General features: G+C 32.3%; 1 protein-coding gene across 7 annotated transcripts in view; it reads left to right on the top strand.

The window, feature by feature from the left end:
• LOC127698324 (papilin-like) overlaps positions 1-27,601 on the top strand; it is a 196,182-nt gene that overhangs the window by 40,724 nt on the left and 127,857 nt on the right. For all 7 annotated transcript variants that reach the window (XM_052201709.1, XM_052201714.1, XM_052201715.1 and 4 more), the window contains exons 2-9: positions 4,655-4,784; positions 8,201-8,307; positions 11,030-11,084; positions 14,427-14,529; positions 15,186-15,322; positions 17,861-17,972; positions 21,647-21,727; positions 27,110-27,279. In XM_052201709.1, the coding sequence (XP_052057669.1) occupies positions 4,734-4,784; positions 8,201-8,307; positions 11,030-11,084; positions 14,427-14,529; positions 15,186-15,322; positions 17,861-17,972; positions 21,647-21,727; positions 27,110-27,279 (816 nt within the window). In that variant the 5' untranslated portion in view covers positions 4,655-4,733. The remainder of the gene's footprint in view (positions 1-4,654; positions 4,785-8,200; positions 8,308-11,029; positions 11,085-14,426; positions 14,530-15,185; positions 15,323-17,860; positions 17,973-21,646; positions 21,728-27,109; positions 27,280-27,601) is intronic.

Here is a 27,601-nt window from a genome sequence, read left to right on the forward strand (position 1 = left end):
TTCTTTCCTGCTTTTTGATAGCTTGAATGGCAGCGAAGGTCGTTGATAACTATAATCATTCTCCTCTAACTACCAAAGCCTTTTTAAGAATCTGTCTTGACTTCTTGCTGGGCTCTTTATCGTTTGACAAAAATGAAGCAAATCGAAAAAGATACCTTAAAAATCTTTACCTTGACAACAGATATGTGAGGGGGTCATATGTATATAACGAAAAAAATATGGAACATCAACCCTCCCAGAAAGGAGGACGGTGGCAATTGCCAAATGTATTCTTGATCTATGACAGACCTTACCATAAATCTTTGATGTTACGGTTGTCTGCATTTTGATGGAAAGAGTAATTTGTATCACAAATACTTGACAAGATTACATAGCTTTTGTTGACCTTGTAATTTTTTTCACTTCTAAGCATATTTCAGGATTATATGATATATATTTGTTAGTCATGTTTTGTGTTAACAAATAGGCCTGTAACAAATAAATGGATAAAAAGAAAATAGAACATGAAATAATTAATATGTATTATACAGTCTAATTCATTATCTCACAAATATTAACTGGGACTGACCTCCCATCTAGACACAATTCTTACTAATTCTTCATGTAAACCGAAATCTATTGAATTAAAGTAGTAGGGATCATTTCGCCTGTACTTCTTTTGTATTTATAAAGGTCTTTCGTTCTTTACTAAAATGTACCATATCCAAGTTTCATATGCTTACGTTGATTATATCGTAATTATGTATCCGAATTACAACTGCTTCAAGTTTGCTCAAAACTATATTTATCCAAAAACTGAGAAAAGACAATCTAATATGGAATTTTAAGCGCTCTCAAGCCCTCATTTAATCAGCAATGAGTCCAAAGATGTGTGCCGATAAACTATTTTACAGGAGATATGTACATTGGAAATGTAAATTATATTCACAATTACAACGTTAGCACTCTCATATCTTCATTTCTTGTCAAATTTGTACGAAAAATGTCATAAGTTTTTATACCAGACGAGTGCGAAAATCAGTGCAAATCAATTTTTTTAACAAGAATTATGTCCCTAGAAAAAGTTATAAGCGCCTTTACGCATAATTTTTTCACGTTGGGAGAATAATAAATACGGAAGGCAGTGTTTCCAATCAACGCCAAAAATGATGAAAAATATGAAATTACAAGATAAGAACAGAATTAAACAAACGTTATTGCATGCGAATTCAGGTCAATAATGTGATACATTATTATCTTGAAACACTATTTGATATAAGTAAAAGCAAGTAGAAATTATAGGCGTTGATAAACTACACATACAGGTGAGTGAATAGTAGTGTTTCTTCTAACTTTTTGTAAAAAGTACTCTATATATCGTTCCCATGTGTGTTTCAGTATATTAGTATTCTATATATCGTTCCCATGGGTGTTTCAGTATATAAGTATTCTATATATCGTTCCCATGGGTGTTTCAGTATATAAGTATTCTATATATCGTTCCCATGGGTGTTTCAGTATATAAGTATTCTATACATCGTTCCCATGGGTGTTTCAGTATAGAAGTATTCTATAAATCGTTCTCATGGGTGTTTCAGTATATAAGTATTCTATATATCGTTCTCATGGGTGTTTCAGTATACAAGTATTCTATATATCGTTCCCATGGGTGTTTCAGTATATAAGTATTCTATATATCGTTCTCATGGGTGTTTCAGTATACAAGTATTCTATATATCGTTCCCATGGGTGTTTCAGTATACAATAAAATTGAGAATGGAAATGGGGAATGTGTCAAAGAGACAACAACCCGACCATAGAACAGACAACAGCAGAAGGTCTCCAACAGGTCTTCAATGCAGCGAGAAATTCCAGCACCCGGAGGCGTCCTTCAGCTGGCCCCTAAACAAATATATATACTAGTTCAGTGATAATGAACGCCATACTAAACTCCAAATTGTACACAAGAAACTAAAATTAAAAATAATACAAGACTAACAAAGGCTAGAGGCTCCTGACTTGGGACAGGCGCAAAAATGCGGCGGGGTTAAACATGTTTATGAGATCTCAACCCTACACCTATACCTCTAGCCAATGTAGAAAAGTAAACGCATAACAGTACGCACATTAAAATTCAGTTCAAGAGAAGTCCGAGTCTGATGTCAGAAGATGTAACCAAAGAAAAATGACAATAATACATAAATAACAACAGACTACTAGCAGTTAACTGACATTATATTCTATATATCGTTCCCATGGGTGTTTCAGTATATAAGTATTCTATATATCGTTCCCATGGGTGTTTCAGTATATAAGTATTCTATATATCGTTCCCATGGGTGTTTCAGTATATAAGTATTCTATATATCGTTCCCATGGGTGTTTCAGTATAGAAGTATTCTATATTTCGTTCCCATGGGTGTTTCAGTATAGAAGTATTCTATATATCGTTCCCATGGGTGTTTCAGTATAGAAGTATTCTAAATATCGTTCCCATGGGTGTTTCAGTATATAAGTATTCTATATATCTTTCCCATGGGTGTTTCAGTATATAAGTATTCTATATATCGTTCCCATGGGTGTTTCAGTATAGAAGTATTCTAAATATCGTTCCCATGGGTGTTTCAGTATATAAGTATTCTATATATCTTTCCCATGGGTGTTTCAGTATATAAGTATTCTATATATCGTTCCCATGGGTGTTTCAGTATATAAGTATTCTATATATCGTTCCCATGGGTGTTTCAGTATATAAGTATTCTATATATCGTTCTCATGGGTGTTTCAGTATAGAAGTATTCTATATATCGTTCCCATGGGTGTTTCAGTATAGAAGTATTCTATATATCGTTCCCATGGGTGTTTCAGTATATAAGTATTCTATACATCTTTCCCATGGGTGTTTCAGTATATAAGTATTCTATATATCGTTCCCATGGGTGTTTCAGTATATAAGTATTCTATAAATCGTTCCCATGGGTGTTTCAGTATATAAATATTCTATAACCATGTTTTACACTATAAGAAATTTTCACTTTAAGATAAAGTGTATTTGATTTACAGACAAATACATCATTAAATGGACTTCAACAGCGTTGCAAATTGGTAGTCCAAACGGCAAACTTTACCTGGGGAGCTGTATCGAGGATTTCATGATATGACTGGACATTTAAGCAACAGACTGCTGTTTACGCTGCATGTACAGTCTGTATACCGGTCACTTTTACATGTCCCTCGATTTCAACGTGTGATGTCTGAATCTGAATTATTTCACTTATCCTTATTATAGTATTGTAATATCTCCAGTATTATAAGGTGACCACTGAAGAGGTTATATATCGGATTAAGACAATCATTATAGGCTTGTTCTATTTAGGCGGTCTTTTTATTCAATTTTCTCAAAACATTACATGTAGTTTTAAACTGTCTTAAATTTAAATCTGTAACAATGCCTGAATATGTGGAAAACATATTATGTTTGGTTGACACTAAATTCTAATATCAACGTCTTTTGATTAACCGAACAATTTTAGGATTAGAAATTCTGTTTCTCGGCGAGGTTAGACAGCCTTAATTGGGACAAACTTTGCAGCATATATGAAACATCATTTGAATAGAACCGACCCGACCACATCAACTTTATTAAATAAGGCATCAATAATCGAGTGTCAATCCTCTGTCATGTGCTTACTGCAAGTAAATAGAGAATCTCTCATGATTCAGGATTGGCACTCGATTACTCGTAGTGAACGTCAAACTAAGATTTTATTTTTATAAGATTGTCTAACTGATGTACACTAAATAATTGGAGATTTTTTTGATAATTTCTATAACAAATTAACTGACGCGTTCATTTCAATGTTTCACAAAAATAGCTATGTTGATTTGAGCTAGCGCGGTTCTTTGTTTTATTGAATAAACCGACAGATGGATTTTTGTAGTTCTGTAACAGTAACATCATTTTACATGTTCGATTGTCGCACCTCAGGGCGTTTTAAAACCTGACCATGCTATAATTCAAACAATAAAGCATGTTAATATCTTTGTAAGAATTGAACTGAAAATCCAATTAATCTCAAAATTGTCACCAGAGATTTCTTTTTTTAGCCTATTAAATCGACAACTACGAAATTTCTTTTGTCATCCTGTCATGCAATAGTCCAATGGCAATTTGCAAATGGAAAAAAAATCTGCTCTGATCTGAATTTCGTGCGAATTAGTGGAAAAACGTTCTACTTGTGCTCAAAACGATATCATTATATTAAACTGTTAGTACTTACTAAAGTGTATTTATTTTCCATTGATATTCTTTGGTACTAATGTTATTGATAGATATAAACATTATTTCTGGACTCGTCCCAATGTGACGCAAAAAAGATATATTGGTCTGTACTACAGACAGTTTGACCGGTTCAACAATAGTTTTTGGGAGCTCTTCCCGACATCACCTGGTCATTGGATATAAATACATTGTAATCTTATTAATGATATTAGTTAATTACGAAAGTAAATGTTCTGCATCTGGATTTTCAATGAATTCTGTGGTTACGTAAAATATAAAGGATATATTTCGCTTGTTTTAGAGGAAGAGAATTGGACATTCTAAAATGGACACCTGCCTATGAATCTTTAATTAGATGTAGTGAAATAAAACTGTCACTTTTCTTTAATGCAGGACTGGTTATAGGTACCATTCATTTCGGAGACAAAAAAGGCGCATCAATGACTGGTGAAAAATTATCTTGTGTGATAAAATGAGAATCCACCTCCTGGTTTATATAATTGTTGTGGTAACAGAATATAAGGTAAGAAACTCCTACGGTTTGTAGTATGGTGAGCCCTTCTTTGAGTACAGCAAATAAGATGTACGGAAGGTAACCCAATTTATATCAATTCATCGGTTTTAAGTGAGGGTAAATCCTCACTGTTTTGTTTAGTATTGTTTGTTGTTTGTTGTTTTAATTTGATTTTTTTGTTGTTGTATGTGATGTTTCTGTTTGTGTTTTTATTAATTATTTTTTTGGAGGGGTGCAGGGGACTGGGGGGGGGGGGGGGTGGTGGTAAGAGATAATTTATTATTGCATTTATATTTGTCGCGTTTTGTCACTAAATGTATGAATTTAAGGACAAACAGCTATTTCATGTGTGTCTGCATATTCATAGAAAATAATTAAAAAATATATAAATATAGTTTATAAGGGAAGGTAAAACAATAGATATAATGCAATTCAAGATTATATTGTCAAGTGGATTTTACCAAAAAAAACCACGCGGATTATATCCACTAGAAACAGTTGCACTTAAAATGAGAGGCTTGCCGAGTGTATCGTGTAGTTCTCATTCTTTTATAAATAGGTCCTCTCAAAATAAGGACATTTTGCACAACCTGTAACTTAAATAAAAGCTTAGCAATAACGAAGCTGCGTGTATCGTGTAGTTCGCCTTCTTTTCACACATAGAATCCTATCAAAATAAAGATATTTTACACAACCTGTAACGTAAAAAATAAGCTTAGCAATAACGAACATTCTATTGTAGTTATAAGATATCTTGAGATTAACTACATTTTCCATGAAATAAAACTCGTTTGTGGTTCAAAGACCTTTAACAGAGAGCATGCACTTTTCAGTATTGAGTTGTATTTTGACATGCAGACAACTATCTCAGCCGTTAATAGTACCATATTGTTTACCTCTTCTTAAAGATGTTCTCAAATATACCAGTGTCAAGTGAATGTGTCTTTCAATTGAGTAAACCACATTACATAAACTATATTCGTATTTTTTATCGTCTGTGACGAATGTCGCCTACAGCGATACTTAAGAATGCTAATAAAGCAGCGGTGGTAACTTTTTGTATAAAGCTTCATATTTCAGAGGATAGAAAAGCTGAATAATCCATAGTTGATATACGGATGTCTTATGGGCTGAAGTTTTCTTCGAACATGTGTCCGTTATCCTTTACCTCATTTTCAAGGTTCCGTGACCGGTTAAAAAATCTTCAGTTTTTTATCACATGATTTTTTAAAAAGTTATGAGTAAAAATACAACTGTATTTGGTATATAGAATCATTACTAAGATTAAATGTTTGTCAAAAAGGCAGGGTTACCTAGCCTTGACAGTTCACGGTTCAATTGTCAACTTTCATTTGACCTTGGCCTCATTTTTCTTGGTTTATTGGTCAACGTTAATTTTTTATGTATTGGTCCATTTTTAAGATACTATAAGTAAAAGGTCAAATTATATTCGGTGTATAGAATGATTTTAAATCGGATATGTCGTCTGACATGGTTATTATCACCTTATTGGCATGGTTCATCACTATTGTTAAGTTCATGTGATATATGTAGTAAGACCTTGATCTTAAAGACTTTCAATAAAAAAACCAATCCTAATTATCAAAGCAGGTGAGACATTCAAGCGTGTGCACTTCTGTTACTGATATTATTATACTGTGTTATAGATAAATAGCTTGTTAGACATTTTTAGTGTGATTTTCTGTTCAAGTATGAAAATCGCAAAAATGAGTTCTGAAATTGTATGGAAAAGTTAAATAGTCGACGTAACATTTGAAAATGAATTAAAACGAAATTTTACATTTTTAAGTTGTTAATATGAGTAAGAAAATAGCAAATGTGGGATAAATAGGCGTAAATACGAATAATATCATGGACTAAATATATCGCAATTAATTGGAAGCGTCAACACGATTTTTCTTTTAAAATTGCTAGTTACAAAACCGTAAATGTGAGTTACAAAAAGTCGCAAATGACAGTTATGAAGTTGTTTAAAGAAGTTGTGTTGTCGGTATAACACGAGAAAGATTAATATTACATCAAAATTCTACATATCAAAAGTCGTTAATGTGAGTTTAAGATTCGCAAATTGGGTTAAATAGGAGTTAATCCGAATCATATCATGTACTTACCAGATTCTAATTTGTTTGAATCGTCACCATGATTTTTTGTTGTTGTAACTGCTAGTTTCAAAAACGTAATTATGAGGTAGAAATCTGTTAACAAAAGTTGAAATTTGTTAATGGGATAAAGAAGTCTTTGATTTCCTATATAAGTCTTTTTTTGAAAAAAAAAAAAAATTGAATTGTCGCTCAAGTAGTTTTCCAAACGCAATTGCAGGATAGCTTCAAATACAGAGAATTGTAGGGCTCCCTGGGAGTTGTTGGATAGCTTTACACTAGTTATATACATACATCTCTGCACTATCGAAGAAGAATTATGCAATTTATGGGAAACATGATTGATTGACACTAACATTTCGTAAAAAAAAATATTGATATAAGTTTGTGCTGGGAACAGTATATCAATATATATGTTCCTGGTTTGTGCTGTCTGAAATTTGTCCAAGAAGGTTATTTAAATTTTGGCTTTGACGTACGCCTTTTAGATGATGGATTTATAAAAATCAAACTGAATCGAATTTCACCAAGAAAAGTAAAATGATGGAATCGAAAGCAACTTCTTCGCTCCTTTCCCCCGCAAGCATTGGCCCTTATCTGCTATCGTGGTCTCTTTTATGTCATTGTAAGAACTGTTTGTCTTAATAAATGCTGGGACTATTATACTAACTTATACTTATGTTAGTATAATAGTCCCAGATAAATGGTTGAAATGAGTATATTTCAATCATAGACAAAGGTGAGACATATGTATCTGATTGTTAACTTTAATCACAGGCACTATAGTATAGACCTTCTATCAATAATAATAAGATATGGGCAAGGATTTGTATATACCTAGTTACTATACAAATCCTTGATATGGGCATTGGGAAGAAAATAGTGACAATTAATGTATTAGATACACCTTGAGGGCGTTAGACTGAATGGGTCAAGATATTATTGTCAATGCAGAATGATAGTTGTCAATAATTTAGGAGGGGGTCTTTCAGCGATGCCATCATATGTTATTGAAAAGCGTGATAAATGCAGGGTATCCAATTTCGTTTAACGACATTTGGTGTAAATAAAAAATAAACTGCTTTGTTTACATTTTGCAGATTTTGGCATTGGAAACCTCCTCTTTTTTTATACACATTGACACTATTTTCTTCCCATTGCCCATATTTTATTATTATTGATAGAACGTCTAGTGCCAAGCTGTGCTTTAGTTGATAAAATCTGAGACAATATATGTGCTAAAATTGAGCACTGATCATGGAAAGTAATTAATTGATGTATGTTTTTTTAATTGTCTCATTGTAGGTGTTATGCCAGTCTGGTGGATTTAATGAGTGGAGTGGATTTGGTCCATGCTCTCGAACTTGTGGAGGAGGAATACAGTCCAGACATAGATCTTGTATAGAAACAAGGTTTGTCTAAGACATATACCAGTACCTCTGTGTCCTATAACATATGACTTCACAATTTCTTTCCTATTTTCGACGTTTTTAGTCTGATATTTTTATTTTTCTGTTTTATGAAAATGCAAAGTCATATCGGAAATGACTATTTTCCTACAGCACTTTCCACCATGATTTCAGGGCATAAAGAAAAATCAAAATGGCTCAATATATAAGAAATGTCATAAACATAGATTAAGTCATTGTTTTCATGAAATGGGATTAAACAAATGGTGAAATGCTAAATATGACACACTATTCACTGATAAATTTAGTAAACACAGATATATTTGTAAATAAAAATAAGAAGATGTGGTATGATAGCCAATGAGACATTTTTCTCTCCATCCAAGTCACAATGTGTAAAAAGAAAACAATTATAGGTACAGCCTTCAACACGGAGCCTTGGCTCACACCGAACAGCAAGCTATAAAGTGCCACAAAATGAGTATGACTAGTATAAAACAATTCAAACAGGAAAATCAACAGTCTAATCTATTTAAAAAATGAGAAACGAGAAACACTTATGAACCACATCAACAAATGACAATCACTGAACAACAGGTTCCTGACTTAGGACAGGTGCAAATAAATGCATCGGGTTTAAACGTTTTAACAGGTGCAAACAAATGCAGCGGGTTTAAACGTTTTAACAGGCGCCAACCTTCCCCCTAACCTGAAATAGTAGTGCGACATTACAACATAGAAAGGCACACTATAAAATATCAATTGAAATGGCTTAACTCAATCAAAAAGACATATTAACAAAAACAAGTAAACATACACTGAATGAATAAATTTGATCTATGACACATTATATAAATACAATATTAAATAAAAAAGGGGGAGATGTAAAACAATGTCAAAAAGACAACTATAACCTTGGACAAAATGGCATTAAATAAAATAACGTACACAGGTAAATTTAAGTATTAATCTTGAAATTGATGCAATTTTTAGTTAACCGAGATCCCTTATTTAACAATTTCTTATAAAATATATTGTAAATATTTTATCCATATCAAATGCAGATTGACGTGGTGATAAATTGAATTGTAATCAATAAATGGTCACAGTAATTCAGTTTGGTCATTGAATTCATTTTGATTAATAGTTTTCAGATTTTATTACCAATAAGACAGCAACCCAACAGCAATAAAACCAAAAGACCTCTTAAGAGCAACATACAGTCTTTAACAATAGACCATCACAGGTGTCTATACAATATGTCTATTTTCTAAAATATATCCTGATGGAGTCTAATATAATGTAAAGTAATGATGTCTACGCTTTATTAATGTAAATAAGTCCACAACAGACAGAGGCACCTAACATATATATCAAATTTAAGCATACATACAATAGACATGATATATCAATCTAGTTATTGGAGTCAAACATCAGTTCTATTAACTGCTTTTCAAAGAATGTGAATATATTAAATTTTGTTTATTGTCACAAGTTTTTGATCTGTTGAAACATGTAAAATTTGTTTATATAAAAAAATTTCACACCTTTTTATGCCCCTGCCTTAGGCAATGGGGGCATGAAGTGTTACCCTTGACTGTCCTTCTTTTCGTCTGTCCCATTTTCATTTTTGCACTCTAACTTATATTTGCTTCATTCAAGTTTTATGAAACTCACACACAATGCAAAGGATCAAAACTTGCAGACAGATTTTGAATTTGGGCAGCGAGTCACTTACCGTTCTAGAGTTATGCCTCTTTATAATTTGGAAATTTAAAAAAAATGTTCATTCCCGCACTCGAACTTAAGTTTGCCTCATCCAAATTTTATGAAACTCATACACAATGCTAAAAACTACAACATGCAGACAGAATTTGGGCAGTGAGTCATGTACTGTTCTAGAGTTATGTTCTTTTTAACTTGGAAAATTGCAAAACTTGAGCGAGAGCATTTGTGTCCTCAGACACATACTTCTTTTATTTGAAAAATGTTAAAAAAGAAACTATTTTCGTCATCTGAAATTCTTTGAACTGGACATATCCAGTCTTTAATACAATTGTTATTTTAGTAAATATATCAGTTGGAATTGGGATAAAATAGTACATGACTTTCATCCAGTTGCAACCTCCAGATAAACAATTTATAATAGCTGACAATGTATACATAATATAACATGGAACTAATCATTAAGTACAGGAATCTTTTTTCAATCTTTTTCATTTGACAATGTAACACTTAATCAGTGAAATGAAATATAAATAAAAACAATTTATCAACAAAAAAGACATGGATCGCCTAAGATTGTATTTGACAATAATGTCTGTAAACTGACATTTTTGACTGAGTGATATAAAAAAAAATCATACACATGTACTGTCACATTAAACAATACAAGATGAGATTTTTTTTTAATAATTTAGTTGTTACTTCTTTCTTGAAAACATGTAAAAATTAAGTTTACCTAACTATTTAATTACAACTATACATATTAATATATAGAGTATCTATCAAAAGAAGTTGCCTTGATGCACTAAATTTTTCAGTCTAACCATGGAAGTATTATAATGACTTCCATGGTCTAACAACTTGCAGGATAAGAGCTACAAGTTATGGGTTACAGCCAGCAAGTTACAGGCTGGGGGAATGTTAATGGGCTTTGCTCCACATCTCTGCCTCTCTTTCTAAGAGTCATTTCAAATAATAATTTTACACTTTATGATTACAGAAGAACTGAATCTTGTCGTGGGAAGAAAACAGAATATAGGACATGTAATACACAGGTAAAACAGAATATAGGACATGTAATACACAGGTAAAACAGAATAAAGGACAGGTAATACACAGGTAAAACAGAATATAGGACAGGTAATACACAGGTAAAACAGAATATAGGACATGTAATACACAGGTAAAACAGAATATAGGACATGTAATACACAGGTAAAACAGAATATAGGACAGGTAATACACAGGTAAAACAGAATATAGGACAGGTAATACACAGGTAAAATAGAATATAGGACATGTAATACACAGGTAAAACAGAATATAGGACATGTAATACACAGGTAAAACAGAATATAGGACATGTAATACACAGATAAACATTTAATAAATTAGATATAGCACATGTAATATACAATGGTGAACAATTATCCAATAAATATAGGCAGAGTGAATGTATGGTTAACAACTATATTAAAACATTTCTTTATTCCAAAAAGATGAAACGGTTTTGATGGTCACATGGTAGGATGTTTGCATTGAGTGCATTGGAAATTAAAGGTGGGTCAAACCACATTCTTCAAACTTTGTATTTGCTGCTGTTTCTCTATGCATGTACAATTTTTCAGCTCATTTAAAGTCAGAATAATAATGTATCTGAATTGGGTGACATGTTTTCCTGAGAATGTAGCCTTGTTAGCTAGCGCATTACAAATGTGGTTCATGTTGCTTTAGTAGCAGTATTCATATCACAGCAATATTTTTCATACTGAAAATCATTTAGAGATTGTTGGCTGCGTTTCTTACATTCATTTATCCAATCAACAGTCCATGGAAAGGAAAAGGGCAGTCAAAAACTATATGTGGATGAAGATAAACAGCATCATTGCCAACAAAAAGAAGTCAAAACTGACAACAGTCAAGAAAACATTCATACACAAAACTCTTAAGCATTTAAAGTGTGAAATGATATAAATTAGAATTAAGTTGCAGGGGTATATGCAAAAATACAAAGCAAGGAAAATTGAAAAAAATAGTAATTTGAAAACAACAAAATGATTAAAATGATTATACTAAATGCTAGGAATAATCCTTGACCACTTTTGAAATGAGAACTGGATAATTATTCACATGGCCTTAAAGTTTATAAATATACCTTGAAATATAAACATGTCGTTAAATTTGTAATTGAAAAAGTATGATACCTATTTGTAGGTATTCATTTTACATAAAAGGTTATTGAGTAAATATTGCATAATTTGATGTTACTTTGTCAAACTGTTCTAGGTGTAATGTCAACGGTACTTCATACTGTTAAATATAATATAACAAGTGTAATACTGTGTAAACATCTGCATATGACCTCGAAAGGCTTTATTCATACACATCACATCCCATTTGCATCAAAAGAAACATTGATAAAATAGTGTTTAGTGAGTATCTGTTAAGTGTATACATTACAAATAGTCATGAGTTATAGTAAAAAGATTAAAACATAACCATAGCATTTGTATAATGTTTTAGATATTCTTTTTTAGTATGTTTGGCCTACTTTAGAAAAGCCAAGTGGTAGGATTAGTGTCTCTTAATAAAATCAAGCAGTTAAATGGCTCCAGACTGAAACTTTAAAATGTTATCATAAACCAAAAAACAACAAAAAATATTTTGGTGTTTTCAAATAAGACTAAAATGTGATAAAGGGTAAACATCATTGTGGCAGCAAACCCAATGATACCAAAAACACAGAAGACATCTAGAAGTCAACAGATGGTTTTGCGACAAGTGTGTTGGCAGTATGCCATGTTCTAAATTACTCTTCTCAATCTAGAAAAGTTGTGAATAATTTTAACAGAGACAAATAACATTGATATTACCAAAGCCAACCCCTGACAAAGTTCCAGACTAGGGACATGAACTTGTCATAACAGGATTAAACTGGCTTTTAGAGCACTTTGCTTGCTTGTTGCATATCCTCGATGTTTCCCACTCAACTTTAGAACATTTGTCATTTTGACTTTTGTTGCAGAAAGCTCGACATAGGGATAGTGATCTGGCGGCGGCGGCGGCGTTAGCTAACTTCTTAAAAGCTTTATATTTTAGAAGGTGGAAGATCTGGATGCTTCATACTTTGTATATGGATGCCTCATGTTACGAAGTTTCCGTCAGTCACATGTCCAATATCCTTGACCTCATTTTCATGGTTCAGTGACTACTTGAAAAAAAAGTTAAGATTTTTTGTAATGTTAAATTCTCTCTTATTATAAGTAATAGGATAACTGTATTTGGTATGTGCTTACCTTGCAAGGTCCTCATGCCCGTCAGACAGTTTTCACTTGACCTCGACCTCATTTCATGGATCAGTGAACAAGGTTAAGTTTTCGTGGTCAAGTCCAAATCTCAGATACTATAAGCAATAGGTCTAGTATATTCGGTGTATGGAAGGACTGTAAGGTGTACATGTCAAACTGGCAGGTGCCATCTGACCTTGACCGCATTTTCATGGTTCAGTGGTTATAGTTAAGTTTTTGTGTTTTGGTCTGTTTTTCTTGTACTGTATGCAATTGGTCTACTATATTTGGTGTATGGAATGATTGTAAGGTGTACATGTCTAGCTGGCAGGTGTCATCTGACCTTGACCTCATTTTCATGGTTCAGTGGTCAAAGTTAAGTTTTTGAGTTTTGGTCTTTTTTTCTAATACTATATGCAATAGTTCAACTATAGTTGGTGTATGGAAATATTTTATGATCTATATGTCAGTCACGCAGGTTTTATTTGACCGTGACCTCATTTTCAAGGTTCATTGCTCAATGTTAAGTTTTTGTGTTTTGGTCTGTTTCTCTTAAACTATAAGCAATAGGTCAACTATATTTGTTGTATGGAAGAATTGTTAGCTGTACATGCCTGCCTAGCATGGTTTATCTGACCTTGACCTCATTTTCATGGTTCATTGGTCAATGTTTAGTTTACTTGGTTAATGTTAAGTTTATGTGACAGTTGTAATAAAGCTTTATATTTAGGACAATCAACATAATATCAATGATTAGTAAAGAAGGCGAGACATTTCAGTGTGTGCACTCGTGTGAAGAAAAAAAATGAAATTTGTCAAAACTATTTACCTCAGATTCTCAGTAAATATTCATTTAGAATAAAGACATTGTAGGTAATTATCTATCACTTTAACACCAAATTCATATGATTTTATAATACTTTATTCATTCAGACCAAATATTGCCCTTAAAAAACTTGCTTTTTTTTATTCTGAATAATCGACTAAACTATGATACATGTTTTGTCTTGGTTTAAAACTTGATTATATACTGGTCCTGTGTTCTTGTTTATAATTTTAAGGAAAACAGTAATAGTTTTGATTTTTATACAGTTATCTTTCTACTTATAGGATTGTCCAACAGGGTCAGGAGATTTCAGAGCAGCCCAGTGCTCGGAGTATGATTCCATACCTTTAGATGGCAAGTCTTACAAATGGCTGCCATATTATGGAGGTACATATTTGTACATGTAATAATTTTAAATATATATGAAAACAATTTTTGTCTCTTTTTCGTAGTTGCTTTTTAAATCTAATATAGCCATAGCGATATCATGGAAGTAAATTTAATTTCAGAGTAAATAAAGCTTGAAATGCAAAACAACGTGAATTATTATAATTGAATATGCAGATAAATATATTCGTTTACCTAGTTAAATGATTACATATCAAATAATTTATGTAAATAATCTAAGGTGTTGGTATATATGACTTGAATTTTTTTCTTTTAGTTTATTAGATTCAAGTTGACACATTTTTTGTCTGGAGAAATTAATACACAAATTTTTAGACTTAATATGATGATAGATGGGGAATTCAATTTCAAAATGTCATACATTTCTCTGAACACATTTCACTAAAGTGTTTTTATGGTTAGCATGCTTTTCATCATACAAAAACATATTGATGTATACTTCTTTGTTGCTAAGCATGCAGTAAATAAGAAAAATACTGTTGATTTACTTTTGAAATCTAAATGAAAATCTTAAATGGAGTGACATGATAGACTGTTGAATGTTAAGTCAGTTAGCCAATAGTGTATTGTTGTTGGTATGGTATCAGTTAAGGTATTTTTATAATATTCAACATGATAATGTACATCTTTTGTAGGGGTTGAATCTACTCAGTGTCAATTGTATTGTGTAGCAGAACAAGAATATTTTTTCCACAAATTGTCAGACAAGGTGATAGATGGAACACCTTGTAATCAGGAGACCAGGAATGTGTGTGTCAATGGGAAGTGTAGGGTAGGCATCCATACTCTTTTTTATGATATGTTAGTATGGATATAGAAATAAGGAGATGAGGTATGATTGCCAATGAGATAACTATTTAACAAAGATCAAAGGTCAAAGGTGTGAACATCATGAACTTACCATTATGTGGAATCCTTTTGAAAACTTATCATAGTATTTAAGTAAATCAGGAAGTGATTTCTAAGTTGTTTAAGCATATTGAAAGCATTCTTGGGAAATATAATACTTGGTAATGCTATTATGTAAAATTATCTCTAAAAGTAGCTTAATAAGAAACTTTTATCATACACCATCCCAAGAAGGAGTATACTAGTTTACTCTGTCTGCTGTCAAGCCTTTTTGATGCTTTTCATTAACAACTTCTTAAATCTGCTAATAGATAAAGCTAGAAGAGTCCTAAATGTTGAATATTGAATTGTACAATCTATTCTGTTGATCTGTTGACTTACTGCAGTTAACTTATCAGAAACTGTTTCAGAGTAAGCAATTACGTTACTACTGTACTTGCATCCTGGTTCTTTTAGTTATCAGATGTAACAGGTTATGAGGTTCTACAGAACTGATATAGAAATATTTTTTATGAGTTAAAGGAGTTGTGTGGTATATGTCAATGATGAGAACACAAATGGCAAATAATCGAAAAATATATAGAGGTCAAAATAGTCTTCAACAATTGACATGTCGTCTTGTGAATCTTATAGTGTTATATGTCCACTTTTGATAAAAATGGAGATAGCTATATATTTGAGATCCAAGTGTAACGGTCTGTCTCCCTTTACAACTATAATATGAGATTTCCACACTCTACAAGTTTTTGTCAGAACTACACTGTTCTATCTCCACATTCCCATTGGATTATAATGGCTTATTCATCTAGTTAGTTCAGAGAAAAATATTTTTGTAGTGTAGTATCTCTACTATTTCTCATGTATTTTTGCTGTTAAAAATTTGTTATCAAAATTATCTTAGTAGTGCATTCTATGATTAAATGGTTTGCAGTTTGAACTCAATCTATGAGAAATTCTTAGCAAATCCAACAGTACAGAATTGGGGATATTACAAAGCTAAAAAATCCATGGTCTATCTCCAATGGAAATATAGGGATGAATTTCTAAAACTGCATTGTGTGTAGTGAAATGTTCTCCAAAAAAGGGGATGCTTTATTTATCTAAGTTGAGGTCTATTAAAAAAAAAATTAAACTAAGAGTTACTCTTGATGTACGTCTATTCGATTCCTATATAACTTTTTATGTTTCAGTCAAATATTTATGATATTGAGCTTTTAAACTTTAATTTAGATTTTTATCACTATTATCAAATGGGAAATACATCATTATAAGATTCACACGACAATGTGTCTATTCAATATATCAAGTTCTGAAGTACAATGAAACAGACATTTAAAGCACATGTATTTTGTTTTTGTTTTGATTGGAAGGCTGTTAGACTATTTATACTTACTCTATCAAGTATTTACTACCTCAAAAAATAAAATTAACATAGAGACCTAATGGGTAACTTGTTTGATTATAGAGACCAAAAATTATGAAATTAATAGTCGGATTTTGATATATCATATATTAACATACAGCAAGAAAATAAATAAGGATTTGAAAAAATGAATTTTTAAGAATTTTTTCTGCAAATATATAGAATTCTAATGGGCTTTAATAGATAGATAGAAACTTTAAAAGGCAAAAAGGATCAGCAAGACAAGATCTACAAATAAGTCAACATAACCAAAATAGTCAACTCCTTATTGAAGTTATTGCCCTTTAATGATGATTTTCCCCATTTTTTCCCATTTTTATCTGTTATCTTGAAAACTGTAAATAACAGTAAAATAGATAGATAGAAACTTTAGATAGCACAAATGATCAGCAAGACAAGATCTACAAATGTGCCATAATGACAGAAATCTTCAAGACTTGTTATTGGAGTTATTGCCCCTTAAATGATAATTTTTAACATTTTTATTCATTTTTTGCCTATTATCTTGAAAACTATCACAAATAAATAGAATCTTTAAAAAGTAAAAATTATCAGCAGGATAAAATCTACAAGCATGTCAACATGACTGAAATTGTCAGTTAACTTTATATAGAATTATTCCCGTTATATTATGATTTTTTACTAACAAGTGACTATTGTTGAAGATGCATGTGACTGACACAGGCTCTTTAGAGCATCTAGTTTGAGATCTTAACCCTTATCTTTTTAGTCTTGATTATTACTAATTTTACAGATAGCAGGATGTTATAAGATTTGAGATTCTACAGGAGTCTTTTAAGAAATATCTAAAAAAACATCTAAAGCTCTAAATTGCCCGGAGTCTAGATATGTAGTGCATGAACTTAACAAAGACTAATTAAGATCTGCCATCAATGCCAGATCCCCTAACAAGACAAAAAAGGCATTAAGATTTGACAAAAGACAATCATTAATGAGGTTCATGTTTTGCAACAGGCACATTAACATATAGCTGGGTTATAGTAAATTTTTGAGATCTCAGTCAAATATTTTTTACAGGGAGTAGGATGTGACAGGGTACTAGATTCCACTAAAGTAGAAGATAAATGTGGTGCATGTGATGGCAGAGATCGTAACTGTAAAACAGTCACAGGAACATTAGGACACAAAGGTTTGTCTGTTATTATACCCCGTGTAACAAAGTTGCATACGGTATAATGTTTTTGACCAGTCCATCCGTCAGTCTGTCAGTCCTCTGAAACCACATAACAGAATTTCATGAAACTTTATAGATAATGAGGACATACTATGCGGATGTGCATACCAACAGGAAATTATGATTCAATTTGTTTTCTAGGAGTTATACCCCTTTGAATTTAGAATTTCTGCCTAAATGTACTTTTGCAACAGTTTTTCATTGCAACTCCTCTGAAAACACACTACAGAGTTTGATGAAACTAGATAATAAGGACATTCTATGTAGGTGTGCATATGGACAGAAAATTATGATTCATTGTTTTTTCAAGGAGTTATGCCCCTTTGAACTTAGAAGTTTGGCCTAAATATTCTTCTGCAACAGTTTGTCAGAGCAACTCCTCAGAAACCACTCAACAGAATTTCATGAAACTTTGTAGTTAATGAGGACATAAATTTAGATATGCATATCCACAAGAAATTGTTATCAATTGACATTTGTAGAACATATGAGTCTTTAAACTTAGGAATCTGGTGAGATTTGTTTGCTCATGACAATGTTGTGATATGGGATATGTATGTGTGCGCACAAAGGTTCTTTTATTTTTGACTCGCTTTTAACAAAACTGGGCATAGGTGAAACATATCTATTACTTTTCATGCAGTGGTGCAATTCTTATATGGCAATCTATATATCATCAACCAGTATAATCACTGTATATCTAATTTTAGCGCTAACACATTAATACACAAAAGTGGATGTTTTGGGTAACACCCACCTTATTTACATGACAAGGTAAACTCAATTTGCGACAGTGAAACCCTCATTTTACGTAGGCCATGCTTCAATACAATACGATTATCTCTAGTCTAATGCAACATAAACAAATCAGTCCATTTCAGTTATTATTTTGTTGTAAAATTTTATAAAAACAAGGAATTATTTGAATCTGAAATAATTTTGAATTCTGGAAATGTATGATGAAAACTTACCCAATTAAGAAGGGTTAGCCATGCATGGCTAAGGGTGTTATTTAGTTTATACTGAAATATCAGTAAAAGTAACTTGAACCTTAGCGACGCCTGCATGGCTAACCCACTAAAGTTTGGTTAGTTTTCATTATACATTTCTGATCAATTTTCCAGAATCTAAAATTATTCCAGATTCAAATAATTCCATGTTTTAAAACAAAAATTCTGCGAAATGATGTTATCATCTTTGGCAATTAAACAAGGTTATGTTATCGCACGGGATAAAATAATCGAATATATATTCCCAACTCATGGTCAAATGAAACATTTCATTAAAATACACTTTAGTTAGATCTGGATCAAGACTTATATTCTTACATATTGTCTGAAAGATGACTGTCTCAGTAGCTTCTGATTTTAATGTTGCATATTTAAGACAGGTGATCGATTCAGGCTTCATGTAGCCTCTAGTTGCATTTAGCCTTTTCTAGCCAATTTCTCTGCAACATATATTTTCTCAACAACATTGTTGTATTCATAGAAGAGAAGATCTCTTGACACTTTATATTTACTAGTGAAAATCAGTTGGTTTACAATATGTGGTTTTTTTGTGAGGAGAACATTTTCATATATAATTATATAGAAAAAAAAATTATTTCAACAGGGAGTGTAATTTTTTGTTGTCCATACACTGGCTAAAAAAATTTGGGGCAATTTTGTGTTAATTTGCAAAAATGTTCTTAACCCTTATTGTGCGGGGTTGTAATATTACAGCCTCTACCTAAAGTACTGTTTTTTGGCAGAACAGAGGCCTTAACTTCCCAAAATAGTGTATTCCCATGGGCATATACCTACTGATTGTCTTTATTAATGAAATACACTTTACAGGGAATGACTACTTCTGGTTGCATGTCCAGACAATGACAAAAATTCAGGGGAAAGCAGAAAATTCTGGATTTAAGTTGGATACAACATTCTTTAGACTACCATCCCCAGATAAATTTCACTCCGACCTAAGACCTTTTGTGGTTAATGTGTTCACTGTTGTCCACTCTACATGCAGACTACAGTGAGATACATCTATTTGCTTCCCTTGGTCTTCCAGGTCAAGAAACGAAAAATCATCAAAATGGATGTTCTTTGCACTTGATGACCAACTTTGGGGCATCTTACACCTCCTCACCCCAACTTTCTCACCACAACCACACTGCCCCATGATCCCTTATCTTAGTTTTATTGGCATCAATAAGCATCAGTAGCAGGGTAACGCTCATTTGCATATATTTTGCATATTTTAGCAAATAAATGAAAATTAGACATCATGTTATTGTCCTAACTGTATAGGAATTAGGGGCAAAAAAGGGGCAAAAAACAAGCATTTTTCTTGTTTCAGGTCAATAACTTGTGTATAAGAGTATGGATCTCAATGAAATTGTCTTACAAAGGTTTCATACCAAAAAAGGAAGGTTGGGATTTTTTTGGTAGTTATGGCCCTAACTGTTTAGGAATTTAAAAGGGGCAAAAGGAGGCCTAAAACAATACTTTTCTACTACTTTGTATAAATTGCTTATTTCTTGACCAATTTCAATGGGGTTTAATTCAAAGTCTTGAATTCTTGGGGTTCTTTAATATGCTGAATCCAACCATGTATTTAGATTTTGGATTTCGGGCCCCGTTTTTAAATTGGTCCCCATTGAAGTGTAAAGGGTCCAAAATTAATCTTTGTATTTGGGGTTCTTTAATATGCTGAATGTAACCAATAATTTAGATTTTGGATTTCGGGACCCGTTATTGAATTGGTCCACATTCAGGTCCAAAGGGTCCAAAATTAAAGTTTGTTTGATTTCATCCAAAATTGAATTCTTGGGATTCTTTGATATGCTAACTCTAACCATGTATTTAGATTTTAGATACTGTGGATTCATTTATATTCGTGTGTACCAATTTTCATGGATTGAGGAAAACTTGCATTTTCTTGGCTAATTAATTTTGTTGATTTGTAAAAGTTTAAATTAGTAATTTGTTGAAAATTTAAATTCGTGGTTCTCTTGTGACCACCAAATGCACGAAAATTGGTATCCAACAAATAATAATGAATCCACAGTATTGAACCATTATAGGTAAATGTCCAATTTCAAATTTTTAAGTTTTTAGACCACATTCATTCTGTGTCAGAAACCTATGCTGTGTCAAATAGTTGATCACAATCCAAATTCAGAGCTGCATCAAGTTTGAATGTTGTGTCCATACTTGCCCCAACTGTTCAGGGTACGACCACTACGGTTTTATCAAGCTGAGCCCCGCGGAACATTTTATTGGCATTTACACCCCAGTCAATAATTCCAAAACTTACTCTTTCAACTTAAATCTCATTGATTGATAGGACCAATGGTGGTGAGGTACATTCACTGAAAACAACAAATTCTATCACGATTTTCTTTTTCTTTTTAAACATTCGAATAAAGGTTTTCATAATATAAAAATGTTATTTTTAGTTGTGACTTTTACGATAGGATTTATCCTTTGGAATAAAAGATAACAACAGTTGTTTTAATAGATATGAAACTAAAGAGAAATTGTTAAAGTATATATGCCATACTTATGCACCTGACAGTGGAGATGTTTGATTGCTATAATATATGAAGTTAATAAAACACATGTTTTCTTTTGTACTTTCAGGTCAAAATAGAGTTTTGAGAATTCCATCTAATGCAAGATCAATCAAAATTACCTCACAAAAACCTGGAAAATCATATTTAGGTAGGTACCTTAGAACAGGTTATGATCTAGTTACTGTATAGGTTATGATCTAGTTAATAAAAGCATTTTCTTTTCAAAAAAGAATGCTCATATACGCACAGTGAATTTATTTTTGTTAATTCTTTTATAATTTCTATTACTATTTCAATGCTAAGATTTCTTGTGGACCTGAATTGTGAAAAATACAGCCTTGTGTTGATTTTATAAAAACAAATGTTGAACGACTGTACATCTTGTTTATATATAGAACTCTTATCATCAAAGGTCTGGAAACAATCATATTTTACTGTCCTGACAATTTTTTTTAAATCACTGACAGAAATATTCAGAACCAGGGCCTTCAAAATTGTGAAGATGTGTAATTCTGTTTCAAAATATCCACCTATTATGAATTTATTTAACCAGTTACTATTTATACCTGCCACCTCTTTGACTGTGTTTTGCTTGAGTATTTATTGTAACCTTTTCCAGGCTGTTAATCGTTTGGGTGTACCTGCATTTTATACACCTAGAAAACAGCCAGGAAAACACATATATTAATTTATGATTTGACAGTTTATAAGTGTGTCATGTGAATTTCTCACTTGTTATGAGTTATAGGATAACTATATTTGGTATATGGGTTCCTTGCAACATCTACATGTCCATCATACAGGGTTCACCTGACCTCTATCTCATTTCATTGATCATTTATCAAGGTTAAAGTTACATGATTAGGTCCGTTTCTCAGATACTATTAGCTGTAGGTCAACTATATGTGGTGTATAGAATGATTGAAAGGAGTACATGTCAGTCTGGCAGGTTTCATCTGACCTAGACCTTATTTTCATGGGGGTTAATGTTAAGTTTTTGTGTTTTAGTCATTTTTTTTAAGTACTATAAGCAATAGGTCAAGTATATTTGTTGTATGGAATCATTGGTTGGTGTACATATGAAAATAAGAAGATATGGTATGATTGCCATTGAGACAGCACTCCACAAGAGACCAAATGACACAGAAATTTACAACTACAGGTCACTGTATGGCCTTCAACTATGAGTAAAACCCAAACCGCATAGTCAGCTATAAAAGGCCCCGAAATGACAAATGTAAAACAATTCAAACGAGAAAAAACTAACAGCCTGATTTATGTACAAAATAATGAACGAAAAACAAATATGATATACAGCTGTCTGACAGTATATATCTGACCTTGACCTCATTGTCATGGATGTATACAAATGTTAAGTTTATGTGATACTTGTAGTAAAACCTTTAATCTTTAAGATATTCAACATAAAATCAATAGTCAGTATAGCAGTAAAGCAGGCTAGACATTTTAGCATGTTCACTCTTGTTTTATGTTTACGTTGATTACATATTTTTACAACTGGATGCCCAAGTACACCTTCATAAGCACACACAAAATTTGTTTTTGACATTAATATGAATTGTAATACTATAAGCTGTAGGTCAACTATATATGGTGTATAGAATGATTATAAGGGGTACTAACCCCTACTTTTCTTTTCATAATTTTATTGCACATAGTTTAAAAAGCCATGTTTGAAAAATCCTATGAAATCCTTGTTATTTTGTCACAGTTTTTGAACGAAAACGTTGCCTATGTCAATTGTATGAAAAATCTAGAGAGAATAATGTCCTGCCAAATTTTTAATGCCTTATATCTCAAAAACAAGGACACTTAAAATGTCAAATGTGTTGGTGGTTGTTGTGATCTGTTGCACTGTCCAGTACTTTTGGTGATTCCTGTTATCCTTTTAAGTATTTTTAGATACTATTAAACATAAATTGATTTATTTTGACAGCATTGCTGAATCATCTTTTCTGAAGGATGTTCGCTATCTTGTTTTTGACCTTTTGTCAGATATTCAGAATACTTTAGTTTTATCCATGTGGTGTCAATAAAAGTTTTGCCTGCTTACCCCTACTTTTCTTTCCATAATTTTATTGCATAGTTTAAAAAACCATTTGTGAAAATCTGATATTAAATCCTTGTTATTTTATCATAGTTTTTTAAAGAAAAGGGTGTCAATATCAAATGTACGAAAACTCTAGACTGAATCATTTCCTGTCATATTTTCAATGCCTAATATCTCAAAAACAAGGACACTGACCTTGCATTTTTTTCCTGCTTTATTAGTTCTGTTATATCTATATATTATCAGTTAATAACAATTGTTAAAATAACTTGTTATTTTGAAACAAAGAAACAAAAATCCTTAAATCCTAGATAAAAGTTTAAAATGAAACCTGAATTATAAAAAATAAGTTTAATTGTGTGAAAATATGCTGGACCCTACTTTAATATAATATGGTTTTATTTTAAAGAAAGTTAAAAGATGAAACCCTGTGAATACAGTTACTGAATAAAAATCCCAGAGTATATTTAAATCTGTTAGAGTTACCTCCCTTGATATGATTTCTTTGGTTTTTTTATTTTCAACAAACTTAACTGTTTGTTATCCCAAGGCCATAATCTCTTACGAAGTAAAAGGTAGTTGTTTTGCTGATTGTTGAAGGCTGTTAAGTGATCTATATTTTCCTTGTTCATTCAGTTTCACGAACTGGGAATCATTCTACATCTCCTTATCTATATTAAGTTTGATTGTAAGAAAAGATATTGTCAATTTTGACTTGAATGACCTAATTCAATGTAATCTTATGTCATTACTTTGCACTGCCCTGGTACATGAAATAAAAAAATTTGCCAAAAATACCACTGAGGGCAATTGCTTTATAACATGTCCCCTACTAAGGCAAGCTCAAATATTGATTCTGGTACTGCAAATTCTATCTCTTTGCTGATAAGAAATTTGCATTTCATTGAATATTTCCGTTCTCTAACTTTAGTTTGCCTCAACCAAATGTTATGAAACTAATACACAATGCTTATTACCACAAAACACAGATCAAGTTTGAATTTTGGTGGCGTCACTTTTACCGTTCTAGAGTTATACCCCTTTACAAATGGAAAAAATTGCTGAATTTTTCGTTTCCATTCTCTAACTTTAGTTTGCCTCAACCAAATGCTATGAAACTTATACACAATGCTTATTACCACAAAACACAGGTCAACTTTGAATTTTGGTGGCGTCACTTTTACCGTTCTAGAGTTATGCCCCTTTACGAATGGAAAAATTGCTGAATTTTTGGTTTCCGTTCTCTAACTTTAGTTTGCCTCAACCAAATGTTATGAAACTTATACACAATACTTATTACCACAAAACATAGATCAAGTTTGAAATTTGGTGGCGTCACTTTAACCGTTCTAGAGTTATGCCCCTTTACAAATGGAAAAATTCCTGAAATATTTTTTTCTGTTCTCTAACTTTAGTTTGCCTCAACGAAATGTTATGAAACTTATGCACAACGCTTATTACCACAAAACTCAGATCAAGTACAAATTTGGGTAGCGTCACTTTTACAGTTCTTGAGTTATATCCCTTTATAATGTTATATGCAAGTGGGGGCATCATCTGTGTCCATGGACACATTCCCCATTTATTTTTGTTCTTTTTAGCTTACCTGGCCCACCTGGCCCAAAGGGCCAAGTGAGCTTTTCTCATCTCTTGTTGTACGTCATCGTCTGTCATCGTCTGTTAACTTTTACAAAAATCTTCTCCTCTGAAACTACTAGGCCAAATTTACCCAAACTTGGCCACAATCATCATTGGGTTATCTAGTTTTAGAAATGTGTCCGATGACCCTGTCTGCCAACCAAGATGGCTGACATGGCTAGAAATAGAACATAGTGGTAAAATGCAAGTTTTGTCTATTATTTTGAAAACCATTATAAATAGAGAAAATCTGACAGTGCAAAAATGTTCAGAATGTTGAGCTCTACCAATTGTCCATTTATGTCAAAACTGTAAGATGACTTCTTATAGGAGTTATTGCCCTGAAATGACAAATTTTACCATTTTTTTTCATTTTTGCCTACTATCTTGAAAACTATAATAGATAAAGAGAAATTTTAATCTGCAAAAATGATCAGCAAGACAAGTTCTACAAATATGTCTAACATGGTTGAAATCGTCAGTTGACTCCTTATTGGAGTTACTGCCCTTCAACGATGATTTTCTAAATTTTTTTTGCGTTTATATTAGGGATGTCAACTTTGTGAAGATTTACTAATCGAGTACTCGTTAGATTTCCCGAGCGATACTCAAGTACTCGCTCGGAAAAAAAACATCTACAAAATGGAAACACAAAATTATACCCATTTTACGTATTGTGGGTCGTTGTCTTATGGATGTAAAACCCTCAACATTATTACCTGGACTAGATAATAGTCCCAGGAATTTTATACCATAATTAATAGCTCATTTACTCCATGTACTAATTATGTAAACTGACAATTATCTAATCAATTAATTAATAAACATCTATAGAAAAATGTTTCCTCAAACAACAGTATTTGCGAATCGTAAAAAAACACATTTAATGATCAACAAAGGGGTGATGATTAGAACTTACTGATGCCTTTAACCATTCACTGAGGGTCGACACAGGGTTCCACGAATTTGTTCTTGTTTAGAAATATGATCTTTTCAACTTTTTCTGGGACTAATCGATTTCTCGACTTTGTTACGTAAGTAACAGTCCTGCTGATGAAAATATTTGCTCTGGCGGTACAGAGGTGGTGGAATGACCAAGATATGATAAGCTAAAAATGTAAGCCTTGGAAAGGTGCTCTTGTTCATAGCATGCATCTGTTCAAGGGAATTTTAAATGACAATTAAACGCAAACATTCGAAGCGTTTTTAAATTTTGATTAATTTTGATTTAATATGTTTAATTTCCCGGGAAGCGCTCTTAATAAAAATATTTTTTTCTTTAAGAAGGCAACAACATTCTAACAGAAACCGATTAGTCGAGTATCATTTTGGTATTCGATACTCGGTACTACCGAGCGATACTCGAGTACTCGAGTACTCGTTGACATCCCTAGTTTATATGATAAAAATTATAATTGATAAAAAGACACTTTAAATCACAAAAATGATCAGCCAGTCAAGATCTAACAAGTCAAATTTTGCTGATATAGTTAGTAGACTGTCACTCTTTATAGGAGTGATTGCCCTTAAATGAGGACTTTTTTTACCCTCTTTTGTGTTTTGAGCAAAAACTAAAGAAGATTGAGAGAAACTAAACAGACTAAATGATCAGCAATACAAGCTCAACAAAACAGAGATTTTTGTCATGAATTCTATTCTCTTCTACAATGTTGGAGAGTGTCCTTTGTTGTATATGCACATAGACCAAGGTGAGCGACACAGGCTCTTTAGAGCCTCTAGTTTCACCTTTTACTTAGTTGGGTTTATGATTTAGCTGTTACTTCCTGTTTTTTCAGCCATTTACTTTATTTTTTCTTTCAGCTGTTCAGAAGGGTACAGAATCTCTAACATTAGTGGGTAACATAGGACAGAATGGCAAAGTAATGCTGGTTTTACAAGGTCTAACATTTGAATATCATGTGACCAGTGAGGGGAGAGGTACACAGAAACTTACAGCCGCAGGACCTACTAATGACACTGTTATTGTCACTGTAAGTTTCTTTAGAAATGTTTCTTGCCTAAAAGGACTACCTTATTGTTCTGTCACATAAACACCATCTACTTTGTCTTGTGAAAGGATATTGATGCCCCTGCCGTAGCGGATGGGACATTAAGTTTTACCCTTGTCCGTCCGTACGTCCCAAAATTGGTTTCCGGTTAGTTTGCCTCAACCAAATGTTATGAAACTTACACACAAAGCTTATTAACACAAAACACAGGTCAGGTTTTAATTTAGGTGGTTTCACTTTTACCGTTCTAGAGTTATTCCCCTTTACAAATGGAAAAATTGCTTAATTTTTCGTTTCCGTTCTC

This window comes from Mytilus californianus, unplaced genomic scaffold (genome assembly GCF_021869535.1).
Source record: "Mytilus californianus isolate M0D057914Y unplaced genomic scaffold, xbMytCali1.0.p SCAF_4, whole genome shotgun sequence".
NCBI lineage: Eukaryota > Metazoa > Mollusca > Bivalvia > Mytilida > Mytilidae > Mytilus > Mytilus californianus.